The 18,869-nt window shown below is 41.6% G+C and overlaps 1 protein-coding gene across 1 annotated transcript; it reads right to left on the reverse strand.

Annotated features, from left to right (window-relative positions):
- Positions 1–9,876: 9,876 nt before the first annotated feature.
- On the reverse strand, positions 9,877–18,553 carry CRYBB1 (crystallin beta B1). Its single transcript, XM_066601972.1, has 5 exons — positions 18,334–18,553; positions 17,039–17,157; positions 13,839–13,971; positions 11,405–11,547; positions 9,877–10,166 (listed from the first exon to the last, which is right to left on the reverse strand). Exons 1-5 carry the CDS (start codon positions 18,472–18,474, stop codon positions 9,983–9,985), a joined length of 720 nt encoding a protein of 239 aa, XP_066458069.1. The 5' UTR covers positions 18,475–18,553; the 3' UTR covers positions 9,877–9,982.
- Between the last annotated feature and the right edge of the window lie 316 nt (positions 18,554–18,869).

The raw sequence follows: 18,869 nt of genomic DNA on the forward strand, positions 1-18,869 counted from the left end.
AACATGGACTCTGTAGGCTCCTTCAGCAAGTCGTATTTGTATTTGATAGATATCAGACAGACAGTCTTGCTGACAAAGTGCATATAAAAATAAAATGTGTCGAGTTGCAGAATTTGATCTCCGCATAAAAAGAGACATTATAAAGAAATGCGGTGCGCTATTGTCCATGCTGTTTTTAACTACAGTAAAGGCAAAAACACACGGACGCATGTGCTAATACGTTCGCCGCTATGGAGCATATTAGAGCATGAACCAGATGTTTTTTTTAGACTATTCAAACTCAGTGCTATTGCGCGAGAGTTTTGAGAAAAAAAAGCAGGAGGATAGGTCCTGCCCTATCTTTCTCACATGTAGTATTAACTATGTGCTAGAATCACGATATTAGAAACTAAACCATTGAAATCAACAGTTTGGCTTTGTCCCGTTATGCGGCCGTGACTTTCATGGCCGCATAACGGAACTAAAGCACGCCTAGCTGTTTAAGCCCTAGGGTCCTTTTAGACGAGCTGATTTTCGTTTGAATGAAAGAACGAGCGAATGACGTCACCGCTAACTCATTTGCAACCCTGCGGCCTTTTCAGGCAAGCAAATGCATCGTTGGCTTGTTCAGTCCATGGATAAGTGAATGAAGGGACTGATTGATTGGTGTTTAAATGGAAATATAAGCGAACACACCAATAATGATTTTTGTGCATAGATTCTTGTTTGTCGTGCAGTCGTTGGCTTATGTTTAGACCGAATGATCATTCACTTTCGCTCTTTTGAATGTTACAGCTAGCACCTTAGTTTAGTTTAGTTTTGTCTTCCTATTACACAACAGTCCAATCAAGATAGTTGTGTTACTCTAACACAAAAATTTAAGCCTCTTTGGAGCAACTGAAAAATACAGTATATTATTTTGAATATCCTAATTTTATGTCCGTAGGTGCCAAATAAGTCACATGACCGATACCTGTGGGACCCAATGGAGCCCACTGACTTATAACATGGTCTATCGGGTTTTGCTGAGGAGTCCGTCAATAGTGTTGCATGCCTCCAACGCAGATGTGAACAGAACTTCAGCTACTGCTTAAAGGGGTTGTCCCGCGGCAGCAAGTGGGTCTATACACTTCTGTATGGCCATAATAATGCACTTTGTAATATACATTGTGCATTAATTATGAGCCATACAGAAGTTATAAAAAGTTTTTTACTTACCTGCTCCGTTGCTAGCGTCCTCGTTCCCATGGAGCCGACTAATTTTCGCCCTCCGATGGCCAAATTAGCCGCGCTTGCGCAGTCCGGGTCTTCTGCAGTCTTCTATGGAGCCGCTCGTGCAGAATGCAGGCTCCGTGTAGCTCCGCCCCGTCACGTGCCGATTCCAGCCAATCAGGAGGCTGGAATCGGCAATGGACCGCACAGAAGAGCTGCGGTCCACGGAGACAGAGGATCCCGGTGGCCATCTTCAGCGGTAAGTATTGAAGTCACCGGAGCGCGGGGATTAAGGTAAGCGCTCCGGTAAGCTTTCTTTACCTCCCTGCATCGGGGTTGTCTCGCGCCGACCGGGGGGGGGGGTTGAAAAAAAAAAAAACCCGTTTCGGCGCGGGACAACCCCTTTAATTCACAATAGGACATTAAGTCCCACCACCAGACAAAGGGTACTGGTGTATCTTGACGCCACCGGAAGCTAGGGGTGTGACAGGTATCACCAGGAGTGAATGTCCCTGTCACAACCTTCACTTACGATTGGCTGGGAGGATATAGTAGTCATGGGCATCAGCAGAAGCGCAGACAGCAGCAGTGATCCGGCGGCCCTGCACGGGATGGGCAGACAGCGGGTGATTGAAGCGCACACAGTGGCTGACTGAATTGGGCATCTCCATTGAGCTGCGTCGCTCCTCCGCTGAATAGACTCACCACCTCGCGCCGCTGAGCTGCGCTGAGACTCAGTCCTTCCATTGTGGAACTGTTTAGGTCCTCCAATGATACGATTGAGCACCCCCTGCACTGAGCACCAGTGACATTTTCTACTATTGCAGGATGCGGTCAGGTCCTGCGTCTACCTGGCAATTGCCGACGTCCTCCGCTTATCCGTTGATGAGACTCAGCATCTCCAGGTTCTCTGCATCGCTGACACTTTCTCCGCCTATAGCACCACCTGCTGCGCTGAAGCATCTCTCCTCCTCGGGACACTGACAATGGTATGGTCTAAAGGGCACATCACAGCTGACAACACAGCAGCGGGGACAGCCAACTACAGCGTGCTATCTACGGGGTGCGGCCGGCACACTACAGCACAGACAGCCATAGCAGCTGAAATGCCGCTGTCTGCGCTTCTGCCGATGCCCGTAACTACTGTATCTTCACAGCCAACCCTAAGCTAGGCGCGTTCACTCTAGGTGACACCTGTCACACCCCTAGCTTCCGGTGGCATCAAGATACACCAGTACCCTGACAAAGCCCCAATATTAGTTTTCTAGCTGCTGAAAAAGGAAGAAATCACAGCGAAATTACCAAGTTTTCTCTGCAAGATTTCTGCAAGACAATTTGCTTTAAGAACATGCAGAACATCCTGCAGACTAACAAACAGTTGGGACAAGTGTATCTTCTATTTATTTTTACCATTCTTTTCTAGATCTAGAGTTCCTTTAAAAGAATTTCTCCTGTTATGGTTGCCAGTTGCCTTTAAAATGCCCTGCAGTGTATATGCCAGGAAACTACAATCCATATCTGCAAAAAGAACAAAGCATTGTGTGCAATCAGAAAATGTCTCAAATACTGGAACAGAAGAATGAGAATAAAATGGCTACTGGATCTGTGAAAAACACAAACATCTGCTTAAGCACTCATGCACATAATGTCTTCATAAAAGTGAACAACTGTTCTTCATACTAACACGTGGGCCCAACCGCCTCGACCAAGTAAGCTTTATTGGATGGGTTCTTAGTTTTATAGAACCCTTTCTTGGGGCCCAAAGGCCTCCAAATAAATAGTAAAGTTGGTTACCTGGCTACATACTGTCATTGGGACAGATGGGTGAATGGAGTGCACAAGTGTAGACAGCCACTCCTACCGAAATGCACATGTAACAAAAAACAAATGTAATTATTTTAGTCATGGCTTATGTGCACCTTCACATTTAAGTTATGTTACGTCCGTGCAGGCCATGGGAATAACGAACTACACGGATGCAACCCAAACAAGGACTGGAGAAAGGAAAGGGGAGTAAGTAACATGCACACATAGAACAACAACAGGCAACAGATGCCAAAATACTTACAAATGTACCACCAAACCCAGGCAGGTGGAAATAGCTAATAAGTTAGTATATGCAAGGTATTGGTTAATATTTTGGCCAAAATACCCAAGCTCACAAGCCCACGTCAAGTATCCTCATTGTCTTTTGAGTCTATATTCTAACAAGACAGCTAAAACCCAAAGGAAACCCTGCCTACAATTGGGCGATTGTCCCAATAGGGACGGCCCTAGGCTGGAACCTAGGGGCTTCGCTTGCCCTAGATAGTAAGAGAAAGGAACACAAGACAAGGGAAAAACACACTGATCAGGACAGTTTACACCTAATGTCTATTCACCTACAACTGACACCGAACATTTCACTGTTCATACCAACAAACAGACAAGGGAACCCACCCAAAGCTTCATGCATGCAGCTACACTAAAGCAGAACATGCATGACCCCAAGCGCTAGAGTTCTAAGAGGGAATGAGAAAATGAATAAATGACCAACATCTTCTAGTAATAGGGGCTGGTATTTATGTGCAAAAGACTGTAGTGATTGGCTGGCCAGAGCAGTACACACCCAGCCGGGTTTAATCATCCCAGGTGAAATATAAAGCGATGGCAGCATACACGGTGATTTCAAGATGGTTTTTCCTTTTATTTCCTTCACGGAGGCGTGCCATGGCAGTAATTACTTACAACATGTGCAGGAGGAGGAGAGATCACGGCAAGACAGGTTGTGATTGGATATGTGATTAAATGTTTTGGTATATATATATGTGCAGTGTATGGGGGGGGAGTGCATACTTGAAAAAGACGCAAGTCGAAACGTTGTATTACCATCTGTGAAGGAAATAAAAGGAAAAACCATCTTGAAATCACCGTGTATGCTGCCATCGCTTTATATTTCACCTTGGAACTTTTGGATCTGATCGGGTCAGGATCTGTAAGGTGGCTCTTGCATTTGTGTGTCCGTCCCTTGCGGGTGTTTAAAAGTGTGCTGCTGACATCCATCTACATACTGGGTTTAATCATCCCACATCTGTGGAAGTGTGGTCCTGGAAACCTATAGAACTACAGGTCCCAGGAGCACAACATGACAATTTATTTGTCAGAAGTGCTGACATTGTTGTTTTTGTTGCATGGGCATTTATAGGAGTGGCTGCCTACACTTGTCGTGCACTCCATTCACCCATATACCTTAGGTGGTTCAGTGACAGTATATGGCCAGGTATTCAGCTTTTCAATTCATTAGGAAACTTTTTAGCCCAAAGAAGGATTTCTATAGAGCTATGATCCAATCCAATAAGGATTGCCTGGACGTGGCAGACGGGCCCACATGCTTTGATACAAATATGCGCTAAAAACCTTGCATTTGTTATGCGGTTCGTATAAACAACAGTATATCTGCAATTTTATGCAGATATTAACCCTTTCCAATCCAATTTGTATTCTGGTTTTCCTAGGGGGCTTAATCTTTTTTTTGCAGTTATACAACGGTTCTATCTGCTGGCTAAAGCCAGTACTGCATGAGGTGGCACGTTGGATAGGCTCCGACAGCAGAGAGGCTGGCAATATACAGTAAGAGAACCCCGACGGATGTCTTCCAACCTCGGAGCTGTACAACCTTAAATCATAATGTCTTCAGAGGTCAGAAAGTGGATTGGAAAGGGTTAAATGTGCGTGAATGCTCAAGTACGTGTTGGTTACTGTAATTTTTGCAGCCATGGCTTACATTTAATTTATTTGTTAGAAGTGCTGACTTTGTTTTTTTTTTTAGTTGGCTCTATCAATATGACAGATCCTGGTGGCGCCTGACAGAACCCACCGACTATAATGGGTTCCATCTTGTTCCGTCCAGGGGTTTTGCCATTTTATCAAAAAAATAACGTAGCATGCTGCACAGTTTTTTCCAGCATGTTTGATGGAGGCCCTAGTTGAAAAGAGCAATTGGAAGTGTGAACAGAGCTGAAGTTAGGCCGTTTTTTAATTACCGGTATTTTTTCCCTACTGAGGAAGGAACTAAAATGAACATATTTTAATAATACTATTGTTTCATGCACTTTGCAAACATAGGCTTTTTTTCCCTATGATGATGTTACTTCTGGCCATCAGACTCACAGTTGTAACTTGCCTTATATGTAGAGAGATAGCCTGTGTTTTTTCGTACTCGTTTCAGGGTTTATGCTCTTTGAAGTTGATGTCCCTGCTTTGTATGCAAAATAAGGATCAAATTCTTTGCTTACATAAAAATATTTTTGCAGAACTGATGGGCTTACTTCACTTACTTCCCAAGTTGTCACGTGTCATCCCTCATTCTAAAGATATGTTCCACTTTATGCTAGGAAGATAGGAATACCATAGCAGTGTATTTAAGAGGTAAGACAACTATGTATTTCAGATCTCTAGGAGCTGCAGAAATGACTTAAAGGGGTTGTCTCGCGAAAGCAAGTGGGGTTATACACTTCTGTATGGCCATATTAATGCACTTTGTAATATACATCATGCATTAAATATGAGCCATACAGAAGTTATTCACTAATCCTTCCCTGCGCTGGCGTCCCCGTCTCCATGGCTCCGTCTAACTTCAGCGTCTAATCGCCCGATTAGACGCGCTTGCGCAGAAGGGTCTTCTGCCTTCGGCTCGGTTCGGCAGCAGCGGTGTTCTGGCTCCGCCCCCTTGTACGCGTCATCGCGTAGCTCCGCCCCGTCACGTGTGCCGATTCCAGCCAATCAGGAGGCTGGAATCGGCACACGTCATGGGGCGGAGCTACGCGATGACGCGTACAAGGGGGCGGAGCCAGAATGCTGCTGCTGCCGAGCCGAAAGCAGAAGACCCTTCTGTGCAAGCACGTCTAATCGGGCGATTAGACACTGAAGTTAGACGGAGCCATGGAGACGGAGACGCCAGCGCAGGGAAGGTAAGGGAATAACTTCTGTATGGCTCATATTTAATGCACGATGTATATTACAAAGTGCATTAATATGGCCATACAGAAGTGCTGAACCCCACTTGCTTTCGCGAGACAACCCCTTTAACAAAAACAGATCCTTCTCCCTGTACATAGTAATAATGGCATCTGCACATGGGCACTTACTGTCAGATTCACATCAGATTTTTCCAATGTGGATGTGACAGTTTAATCCATAGCAGAGCTCCAAGGCTGAGCTTCAGAGTATTGGCATGGATTTTCAGGCAAATCTACATGCGGATTTAGTTCCAGTCAAGGGGCAAATCTATGTGTGGCTGCTTGATGTGGTTTCCACGCTAGTAATGGACAAATTAATTATTTTTTTCTGCAACATGGATTTCAAAATCCTCACACGGAAAAATCTGTGTAGTTTGAACTACAGTGCAGATTTTCATAGCATTCTATAGAATGCTAAAATGGTGCGGATTTTGCCTAGGATTTGGCATAGATGAGCATTACCATCACAACTTTTATGGCATGTCTACAGGATATGCAATAAACGTCTGACAGATATGGTTCCTACCTCTGGGACTCACAACTATCTTGAGTTATGCCGCCATTGATCCCAGGCTGGCTGTATACATTAGCCGAGCAAGGGGGTCATGAATTACAGAAGTAAGTGAGTGTGCTACACCACAGTGTTTCCTTAGAAGTGAATAGGAGTTAAAGGAAATGGTGTGATTGTTTCCAGCAAGAAAAACTAAGTCATCTTGTAGATATGATATCTTTTAATGTCTAACAAAAATACATGATGTTATTGCGAGCTTTCAAACCTCTCAGGAGTATTCCTCAACTGGAATGCTTCCTCAGGAAACAGTGTAGCACAGTAAGCTAAACTGTTTCCATAGCTCTTGAATTACAGAAACAGAGCAGCTTTCTGTGCTACACTGTTTTCCTAACTGCAAAGACAACTCACAAAAAAAGAAGCCAGATACAAGATATATACTTCATGGAAGGCTCAATCGCCATGTACCCTAATAGCATGCAGCAATCTAGATTGCAGAATAGTGGAGCAAAAGTGTTCATGTGCAGACTAATGAGCAGCCACTCAACTCAACCCAAGGTGAGGGAGGGCTGATTGCCGACAAACCTAATCTGCACAATATGAACTGATACCAAGAATGACAGCTATAGATAAGTGCACCACACATACAGGCGTACAACCCACACTGACTAAGCAGTGGATTGCCCACTATTAACAGAGTGTGCCACACTAGCATGCTATCCTGGGCTCCTCCAGCATCTATAGCAAACCGTATGCAAAAAGAACCACAAAAAGAACCAAATGTGGGTGTTTGTTAGTATTTTGGCCAAAAGACAACTGGTCATAAGCATCCTCCATAGCCCCAAACATCAAGTCATGGCACACAATTTTAGAAGTCTCCTTTCTCAGAAGACTCCCATAGCGCACAAGCAGAGCTCTTCGGACATAGCTGTAAGAATCTGCCAAAAATCATGAAGAGAGAAAATGTACATTTACTCAAATATTGCAAAAGAAAGAATACTCAAAATATGCAGGTACACGTGTTCACACAGTGTAATAAGTGTCAGATTCACTTCAAGTCTTCATTTTCCACTATTTCAAAATCTGTAGTTTATACGGTGCAGATTTCCATAGCATTAAATTGAATTTGAAAATGGTGCAGATTCTAATGTGGATTTCTGTACAAAATCAGCATCCAAAATATTCTAACAACATTTCTAGTTACTACATGGCTAATAAATAGAGATGAGCGAGCATACTCGCTAAGGGCAATTGCTCAAGCGAGCATTGCCCTTAGCGAGTACCTGCCCGCTCGAGAGAAAAGGTTCGGGTGCCGGCGCAGTGGAGCGGTGAGTTGCGTCAGTCAGCAGGAGGGAGTGGGGGGGAGAGAGGGAGAGAGAGATCTCCCCTCCGTTCCTCCCCGCTCTCCCCGGCAGCTCCCTGCCCGCCGCCAGCACCAGTACCTTTTCTCCCGAGCGGGCAGGTACTCGCTAAGGGCAATGTTCGCTCAGGCAATTGCCCTTAGCAAGTATGCTCGCTCATCACTACTAATAAACAATGACGTCTACAAGTACATCTAATATATAACTACATCTGCAGGGGTAAATAAGTTAAGTTTGAAGACCATGAATATAACAGTAAACATTTTAATTGATTTGTTAGAGTGGTTTCACACAATGCATTTTTGGAAGAATGTCACAGTTTTTATGTATTTTTTATACCAAAGCTAGAAGTGAATTAAAAAGTGTTGAGGGATACTGTATAAATAAAATAAAGACCTCTCCTTCCTGCTGATCCACTTCTGGCTCTGACATCCACCTCTTAAACTCAACAGAGCTCTCCTAGGTGCTTTTCTATCCAGTTTAAAAGAGTAACAGGGACAGAAACTATGTGAGAAGGAGACCAAAGAGGTCTCTGTCTCACACATTGACCCTTATGATTCTGTCCCTCTTTCGTCTCCATGCAGACTTCTTCATTAAAGCTGGATATTGACATGGAACCAACGCTGGAGAATAAAAACGAGGTATGAAAAGAGCTTAAAGGGGTTGTCCCGCGCCTAAACTGTTTTTTTTTTTTTCAATAGCCCCCCCGTTCGGCGCAAGACAAACCCGATGCAGGCATAAAAAAAACAAACCGTCCAGTACTTACCCGAATCCCCGCGCTCCGGCGACTTCTGACTGACCTTGTGAAGATGGCCGCCGGGATCTTCACCCTCGGTGGACCGCAGGTCTTCTGTGCGGTCCATTGCCGATTCCAGCCTCCTGATTGGCTGTAATCGGCACACGTGACGGGGCGGAGCTACGAGGAGCCGCTCTCCGGCACGAGCGGCCCTATTCAGAAGGGAGAAGACCGGACTGCGCAAGCGCGTCTAATCGGGCGATTAGACGCTGAAGATTATACGGCACCATGGAGACGGGGACGCTAGCAACGGAACAAGTAAGTGAATAACTTCTGTATGGCTCATAATTAATGCACAATGTACATTACAAAGTGCATTAATATGGCCATACAGAAGTGTATAGACCCACTTTGTTTCGCGGGACAACCCATTTAAGAGATAAGCAGGTTCTGGAGACTGTTTGTACCCCTTCCCTGTTGAAACAAGGTGTGGAGTAGGTGTGAGGAGACTTCTAATGTTATGTCCTATACTTTAGAATGTATTTACTTTAACATACTTTTTTACTAATTGCTGTGAATTACTGTAATTAAGTTTTCTGTTATTCCTTAATTTATCAGGTTTATATTCATGGGCCTTTTTTTCAGATCAAAAGTATCAAAACTTGTATAAAAAACCAAATCTGTCACCTTATAAGAAATTCAAATATATATGTGTTTAAGGAAGTGATTACTGATTATAATATGTCATCGTAGGGCTATATCTTACTCATCTGTGGTATGAAGAGACCAAAAATGACCTAAATTCAGATGCATAACTACTCAACTAGTCTTTTATATGCAAACAATCACACGTCACTAACACAATATATGTGCACTCTACAAATGTGGTTCGATGTGAAAACCAGCAATGAGTCTCCAAATCAGTCAATCATTTGCATTAATAACCTAGATGCTCCGCAAACATCAAACTATTAACAGTGATTCTATGGCTGAAGGTGTCAGTGATTTAAACAACCAGACCTTATACCTCAGAAACGGTGTTTATTTGCATCATAAAGTAAAGTACATCCATTAAATGTGCAATATACAACAAATTGGTTGACAGAGTCATTTAAAAAAATGGTAATGAGGTCAATTTGCAAGAAAGATTCCTAAACATTCTCTGTCAAGCTGGGGACATCTGGCGTGTTCACTTGGTGGCAGCAGTGGTTGGGATAAGGAAACATCCCTTCTGATGCCATTGCATATCTCTGATACGACGGATAGACTGGATTTGGGGCTGGAAAGCATTCCATTCATTCCAATGTTTGTAATCGCAGGTTTCAAACAGGTATTGGTAGCCTCTGTATCCGGGATACTGATATCCAACCCAACTGTATAAAAACAAGAAGGAAAGATTGTTATTATGTTTCCTGATTCTGGCCGTTTATCAAAGAACTTTATTGGCTTCTCACAGCAACCAATCGGATTTCAGCTCTAATTTTTGGAAAATAAAAGCATTTGTTTCTATTCCTTTTATATTTTCTAGAAGGTAGTTGCTGGGACTTAGGATACCCTTAGGCTAGGTCATTACTAGTTGATTGGCTACAGTCCATTGCTCATTCTCCCCAGCAATCAACTGTTTATTAGGCGTGTTTTCAGTACAAATAGAGCCGGAAATTGAAAGCTCTGTCCACATTACAGTGGCCTGGGTTGGTAATGTAGGCACAGCTCCCATTGAATTCAATGGGGCATTACCAACTTGGGCTGCTGCAGTGTGGACAGAGCTGTCAGTAGGCCGGATAAACAGCTAATTGCCGAATGGACCCCGGTCGATTCGGAGGTTAGATCATCAATAGTTAAAGGACATCTATCATGATCTTTGAGCCCCATAATCTACATTATGGGGTGCAAAAGTAAGGGTACGATGGGTCAGGCGAGCTACTTTTTATACTCACTAGGCCTCCAGTTTCAGCGCTGTGCCCCTAAGATATCAGCGTACACACACAGTGTGATACTTTTCACAAGGCTTTATGAGCGCAGTCTACCATTCATCTCTATGGGAGAGCGCAAGCACAGTCAAGCTATATGCATGTGCTGATTTCTCGGTGGCCCAGTGCTGGAATGGGGGAGTATAAAAAGCAGTTCCCCAGACCCCTCCATCCCCTCACCTTTGGGCTCCATGATGTAGTTTATGGATCTCAAATATGATAACAGAGCCTCTTTAAGTTACAGAAAAACCTGCTTTATATTTCATGGTCACGATAGTAGACTTATGCATTATTCCAGGTGGGTTAGTATATCGCCATTATTTTGGAATATTTAGGTAATATTTAGAGTAACATTGTATAATGCTATGCAATTTAGACTACTTTTTTAGTTAATGACTAAATGTGAAAAACAAAAATTTGGAAACATTACCTTAGGGCTATAATGTTGTTGCTGTACATAATGTGACACTCAGCTTCAGCCTCTTTTTATTATTTTTCTTAATAACGTTTTACTAACAGAAAGCTTTGTATATAAAATGTAACTAACAGCAGAATAGCTTTTGCAGAACCCAGAATCCTAGTGTGATCCTTTCATAGACCACTGTAATGACTGAGTAACACCATTATGATGCATGACTTACGTTCCACTAGGTACTCTCACGCTTCCCACGCGGTCACAGAATCCGTAGGCCCACAGGCTGGGCACGTCATCCTCAATGATTTCCATCTTGTTGCCCTTGAAGTCCGCGGATTCGAACAAGGCGATTTTATGTTCTTGGCTATCCTGCAGGTACACAGAAAAACATATAATGAATTGGATACAGTGACACCGTCCATAATGTTGTTATAATCCAGTTCTCAGACAATGCCGACTGAAAACAATCATCAAGGCTAAAACACTTTCATCATGTTTTCATTGTTGCAAATTCATTTTCTCCTACAACAAACACCAACCTTGTCCAATTTGTTATGTTTTCTATTCTACATATTTTCAGGGAAATATATTTCCTACTCATCTGGCAGCTATAGATGAAACAAGCTTAATAATCATTGTTTTGGTAGCTACTGCTTTCTTAGTTCTTTTCAAGTCTACAAGGGAAATGTTGTTTTTCATATTGGGGAATGATTCGATTTTGTTAGGAATTTGACGTCAATTGCTTGGCCAGAGTTTGGCACAGATCCTATAATTTCACACTTATTTGATTCTGAACATAGTCTTACTTTCATGAACTGGTGAATGGGCAGCTGGATTAAAAGGCTGGGATGTTGGCCAACAAGAGGCTGCAAAAACAACAGCATACAAAGACGCACTACCAGAATAAACTTGCTTTTTCGGAGTTCAAATTGAACTGCTTCCAGAATGCTATCCTTTATCTTTAGTGGAAATAAAGGTACAGTACCAGCTGAGAATAAACCGAAGTCTTAAGAAAATGCAGATGTGAGATGTAAATCAGGCAAGGAATGATTATTATCAGTCATAAGGCCGTACGTAAATACCACGAAGATGTTGCTTAAGAGCTAGATACTATTCTTGGCTTTAATACTAGAATTTGATTAGTTTTTGTTTGTAAAGAGATTTAGGAAATGCAAACCTAATCAGCCTTGAAATACGTCTGACGTGGAAGAATTTAAGTTCTTTTCTAAGAACATGTGTTTTGATTGACTAATGGGTGTTTTACAGAGAATCTCACGACTCTTGCTTGCCCGAGCGGATGAGCTGCTGACGTCATCACCAGTTCGTTCGCGCTCAGGCAGCCTGTTTAAGCGGCACACTTCTTGTTAAGAATCATGCAGTTCTCGTGTCCTAGTCGTTTAGTATTTCACATATCTATGTGAAACACTGAATGATCAGTATTGAAGCTGCTCGAGCCGGCCCTGGTTGTTATGCCGGCTGAAACTGAATGACGAGCGATAACCTCCCGATTCTCACTTGTCGTTCAGTTGTTTGCCCGACTATCGTTCCTTTTCACTTGTTTGAACGATTGCCCGAACGATAATTGTTCCGTCTAGATGGGACCTAAGCAAGATCATACAAGACGTCTTAACACAGGTAATTTCTTCTACTGGTCAGATTACTTAGTATTGGATATCTGTCTGTCTGTCTGTCAGTCTTTCTCTGTCTATCACAGATTTTCAATTCTTCTATCTTTTGTGTACACAAGCCGTGTCTCGGAGAGACTAGTATGAAGAATTAGGAAAGCGAGTACAGTAACCAAGAGGAGATGACTGAGAGCCTAACAAGGCTCTATAGGACCCATGAAGGTGGCGTGAAGAAGACGTGAAGGTGCTTCCCACCAGATGAATGCTAGACTAAAAGTGGGTGTGAGATAGTCTGAGATTAAAATTCTGGAAGCACTGCTGTATGGCGCAACCTTCCAAAGGTCATCAACTCCTTTTTTTGAATTAATGTAGTGCAACAAAACACATTTTGAGGTGTAAAGTCTCTTCTCTTCAGCTGTGGTATGTACAGCTATAGCTTGAGAATTGCTTAGTTGTATATTTTTAAAGAGCAGAAGTGAGATGCCACTTGAAATACGTACTAGTGAATGACAAAGGATAATGTGCGGCCAGCCATGCAGTTTCACCCTTTGTCATGCCCCAGTACCTATTTCAAGTGGTGTATGTCTCATGCTAATAAAATATGTGCAACTAAGCAATTCTCAAGCTATAGCTGTACCTTTTGAAGGTTGCACCATACACAAGTGCTTCGTTTTTGAGAGGGCCACCCTTTCATAAAACCATTTACACTGCAATTTTGGTGGTAATGTCAAAGAGGTTTCTGTCTGCCTGTCTGTCTATCTCTCTTATATGCATCGAAAGCCTTGGCTTTTGCTCGGCATATCCCCTTCATTTGTTGTGTGAGTCAAGGGTGATAAGACTATGGATCTATCTCTTGTTCACTAAGGTTGTGTGGCATATGGAAAGGAGCAGTCCTGCTCAGGTTTATACCACCTTTTCCCTATTTTGGAATAAAGGATAAGACAAACTCGCAGTGAGGCCCTTCTTCTATAGGCTCCATAGCAGCCACAAAGGCTGATCCAATGCCAAATATAACCTTGCTTTTCTTAAACTTACCATTCGGATGGGGCGTATGGACATGAAGCAGTCGCTCCTATAGCTGCTAGACCAGGTATCCCAACGAGGATACTCGCCCTTCTCCAAGATAAACATCTCGCCACGGAAGTTGGACTGCTCATAAGCAACCCAGCTGAGAAGATGTGTACGCGGAGTCCACATATCACATAAAAACCAATGGAACAACATCAAAGTTCATCACAAAAAACACACACACACAATGACAACAGTGGAAGAGAAAAGTGAAAAGAATGAGAATATAATACAAAGCCTACGCAATTTCATTTCTTCTACTGCATCTATAGGATTAATTCATCAATTCACTACTACATTCATGGTTCGAAACCTTTAAAGACTTATGAAATACCATTATTCAGAAAAATGACATTATAAAACGTAGAACATAGAGGGTTAAGGTTTATGTGAAGAAAATCACTGTGCAGGAAGATTTCCAGAGGCTATCTCCAGCAATATGTGTTTTCTCACAAAGTTCTAAACTAGAACACTGAAGGCGGAAGAAACTGAACTCACCGTCTAACTTATTTCAGCAAGGCTTTCCTCCTTAGACACCAAAACCATGTCTATGTAAATATGCCGATCTCTCTTTGACTTGTTCTGGTACATAAATAGCCATCATCCTAGTTTATTTCAATGGCTTAAAACCAACCATATTATGGCTAAAAATGCTAAACTTTCTTGATGTGAATCCTTTTCATTTCAATGTTGTTAATACATCCTATGTATCCAATTTGAATCTTTGTATTATAAATCCAATTCCCAATAAGAACTCTTTATCCAGGTACATGCATACGGCACACAGGCCTGGCATACTTGGATAAATCATCCTCTCAGGCTAATAAATCATGTATACTCCATATACATTTCAATATAGTTTACTGTGTATAAACAAGGCAGTGTAATCATTCTTGTGTGGGAAGATGCGGACGTTTATTGCTACCTGCATTTTTCACTTATTTCCAAGTGTCATATTCATGGACCAGACTGCTACTCATAAATCAGCAAAGGACATCCTGCACTGGCGCTGTCTCTTTCAATTCTCTCTAAGCTGAGCACTAGCCTCTGGCGCCAGCTATGAAATTTCTATACGGTACCTATATTTCCAGCTTGTTACTATTGAACTCGAGATGGAGATAATAACTTTAGATCACCAAGAGAGTAAGAAATATTAATCTTAGTCACTCAATGCATAACACAAAATGTGATCTAATTCTAGGCAGTAATAATCCAAAAGGGCTAATAAAAGATATTAAAGGGGGAGCAAATACTTTTCTATATGGTGTTTGAAACTCATTTGGGTTTGTAACAATGCTAAAAAACTGTAAGGAATTTTAAGCTTTTGCTTTTCTAGCTGTTTATGTGCAGGTGCTCACATGTTCTATTTTGATGCTTTCTTACGCAGCTTTTGAAGGCTAAACTACAAGTGGACTAAAAATAAAGGGAAGTCAATTCTTTCCCTCCCTTTTGATCCACTTCTGGCTTTAAATAATCTGGATCAAAATGGCATGCTTGAAAGCACCCCAATGTCTATATATTTTGCAGCTGCTCACTCTATTTGTAATCATTTATATCTATCCTGTTTCCCTGAAAATAAGACATACCCTGAAAATAAGACATAGCATGATTTTCCTGAATTTTTGAGGATGCAAAATGATTTTTCAGGCTTTTTGAGGATGCTTGAAATATAAGCCCTACTTCAAAATTAAGCTCTGCTAACAGTTAATTTAAAAAGTCAATATAAATAGTGTCCAGGCAGCTATACATGTAAAAAAGTTAAACCTTTTTGAACAAAAATTAATATAAGACACTGTCTTATTTTCAGGGAAACATGGTATGTAGATCAGTGTTTACCAAACACGAATCCTCATGACTCCCCAACAGGTCAGGTTTTCAGGATTTCCATATGATTGCGCAGGTGATGTCATTATTGTCAGTGCCTCAGACATTGCCACAGGTGTTTTCTTTATAGTATATTCTCAAATCAAGACCTGTTGGGGGTCATGAGGACTGGAGTTTGGGAAATACTGTTCTAAACCCTAACACTGAAAACCTATGTACAATTAGTCTATAACTTGTTCCCATACACTTTCACTGAAAACCAGCAATATCTAATTCATCACTGATATGTCTTTACCTTACTCTATTCAAACTCCAGCCCTGGTGTGTCATTTTTTTACATTTACACAAATAGATGGCCGTCTATTGCGGTCTTCATGAGAATTTAAGGTCTAAAGTATTTGCATCTCATCCTCATTTGTACATCTATAATTCTCTATAACTTTGAGAACTTCTAAAGCAGTGTTCTCCAAATTCCAGTCCTCTCAACCTTCCAACAGGTCAGGATTTCCAGATTTCCACGGCGTTGCAAAGATGATGTACGGTAATTATTGTCAGTGCTTTAGACATGGCCACAGGTGTTTGCTCTATAGGATATCCTCAAATCATGACCTGTTAGGGGGGTCGTGAGAACTGGAGTTTAGGAAACACTGATATAGAAATTGGAGTAGATATATCAATAGTGTGTGGTGCCCAGGTTCTTCTCTCTCAAGCAGAGATTGCACCATATTTATCAATAGGGAGTAAGCCTTGTTGACAAAAATAGTGTGGGGTAAAAACAACCTAAGGTTGGGTGTTGTTAGTAATTACTTAAAAAATATGGCCTGCCCACATATAAAATATGGGAACATTTCAAAATAGAATTGATTGTAATTGAGTCAATACAGGGGCACGGATCTCATATTTAGCTTGTAACTAGTCCATGCTCTTTTACTAAAATGGTAATAATATTCTTTCCAAAATACTATGGACTCCATTTTCACAACTGTCTAACAGAATAACTGGCTTTGTTGCCTATTGTGTTTGGTTCCAATGCAGCTTTCATATTTCCTGAGCATTTTAATAAATGAAAGCTGATCTGTAATTGCTTTGATTGGTTGCTATGGGCAACAAGAACAGCTTTTCTATTAGACAGTTTTGATCAATGAGTTTTAGTTCACTTTTCTTTTTGAAGCGTTTGACTCTTTCTGGCATATCTGTTGTTCTTCATTCTTTCTCTGGTTATTTAAGAATTTAAAATGCAGCGGCACATAGAAAATACAGTAAACATAATGCAAGTTCTTTCTGTTTCGTCAGCACTGCTAAATGAAGAAGTGAAAATGTCAGCTGGAACTTTTAGCACTTACGGTCCAGAGTCAACAATAACACTGCGTACTCTGTCGAAGCCTCGCTCCCCAAGGTTCACACACTCATTCAGAAGCTCCATGTGTCTTCCCTGGAAGTTCTCTTGCTCAAAGACGATCATCTATGGGAGGGAGAATATGTTCATTCCAGCAGGGATAATATTCTGCTTGCTTGGTTTCAGATATGTGAAAATAGATAATGGCATAAGTTGACTGAAAATTTAATTTTTATTTATTTTGTCTATACCTGAATATGTTTAAAGTGGCTATCCCAAATTCTCTAAGATAGAGGATAACGTTATGATATGTGGGGGTCTCAGTACTGAGACTTCCTCCAATCCAGAGAATAGGGGTCCAGTGTCCTCCTCCTCCTCACTCTGGGCATACTGCACCCCTCCCCAGTGAGTAGAAGAGTGAATGGAGTGGTGGTCCATTTACTTTCAATGGAACTGTCGAAGATAGCCAGGTACAAGTGCTAGGCAGTTTCCAGCAGCCCCTTTGAAATGAATGGAGCCGCAGCTGCACATGTGCAGTCAGTGCATCAGCAAGTCTGACAATAACTGTGGGTGGGAGAAGCATCCCTGCAGTGCTAATAAAAGGGGCACATGGGATTCCTCTTTTCAGGATCAGCGGGAGTTTCAGTGGTGAGACTCCCACCAATTATAAAGTTATGCCTTATCCTGTGCATAAGGAATAATTTTAGATTTTGGGATAAACCCTTTTAAGGTTTGTATTACATCTTGTGCATTGATTTCAAAGTATGTCTTAGGGAATGCGGGTACATGGACAGCACTATATATTTACATGCAGAATTTTACATAGCATAATACCAAAAATCAGAGACACTGCACACTATAGTAAATTAAAATATTGGGAAAATATTGTGTTTGATAGGATCAAAGCAATTTAGCAACTTTTCTATTACTACCATTACTTATTCATTATTTTCTAACATACATTTCTGATATGTAGGTAACATAAATACATATAAGGCTCTATTCACACTTGCACTGTTGCTATTTTTTCCATTAAAAATGGAAACCTCACAGACTCATCATAAGTCAATGAAATCCATCAACATCCACTATATTTATCATGGCTCATGTGAAGACCAAAGCCATGGATGGTGCTAGTGTCAACAGAACCAAAATTGGATAAAGTGCTAAAAAAGATCAAATAATTTAGTAGTATAATGGTGGCATCAGCTAAATAATATCTTATTCCACAATGATCCAAGTTTGTCATTAATATATTTATATGTACATATTGAAACATAGTTTCTTGTTGGGCGGTCTGACCTTGAAGGATCCCAGGCTAGGTTCACCGGTTTTAGTGGGCTTGGTTACAGGAACAGGAACTGGAGCAGGGGTGCCCTTTTCCTTGGCATCAGTTCCCTGGCTGGCAGCAGCCGCGGCAGCAGCTTTGGTTGTCTGAGACATTTTGAAGCTGTAGTTCTAAAATCTAAATCAAATGGCACTGTGAGTACAGATACAAATGGCAAGTTTGTTGTATGCCAATCCATAAGCTATTATTGACAGTAGTAACTATGCAGTCAACAGGCCTTTTACAGACCCTTACAATCCCTGTGTCTTTAGTATGTAAATGAGCTATGTGATATTTTACATCCAATTTATTTTGCTAAAGTAATGAATATTAGTTTATAAGACAATCATAATTCTGGGGGTCTACCATGTAAAGTCTATAGAATGTGGAAGGCCAAGTGTTTTAATCATACCTGCCGATTCTAAGAAATTGTCATGTGCTTAGTACTAATTGCTTCTTACCTGATGGAGGTGATCCTTGCTGGAGCTACCAGGCTTGTTGCTGGAGGTAC

The sequence above is a fragment of the Eleutherodactylus coqui genome, chromosome 5 (genome assembly GCF_035609145.1).
Source record: "Eleutherodactylus coqui strain aEleCoq1 chromosome 5, aEleCoq1.hap1, whole genome shotgun sequence".
Classification (NCBI taxonomy): Eukaryota; Metazoa; Chordata; class Amphibia; order Anura; family Eleutherodactylidae; genus Eleutherodactylus; species Eleutherodactylus coqui.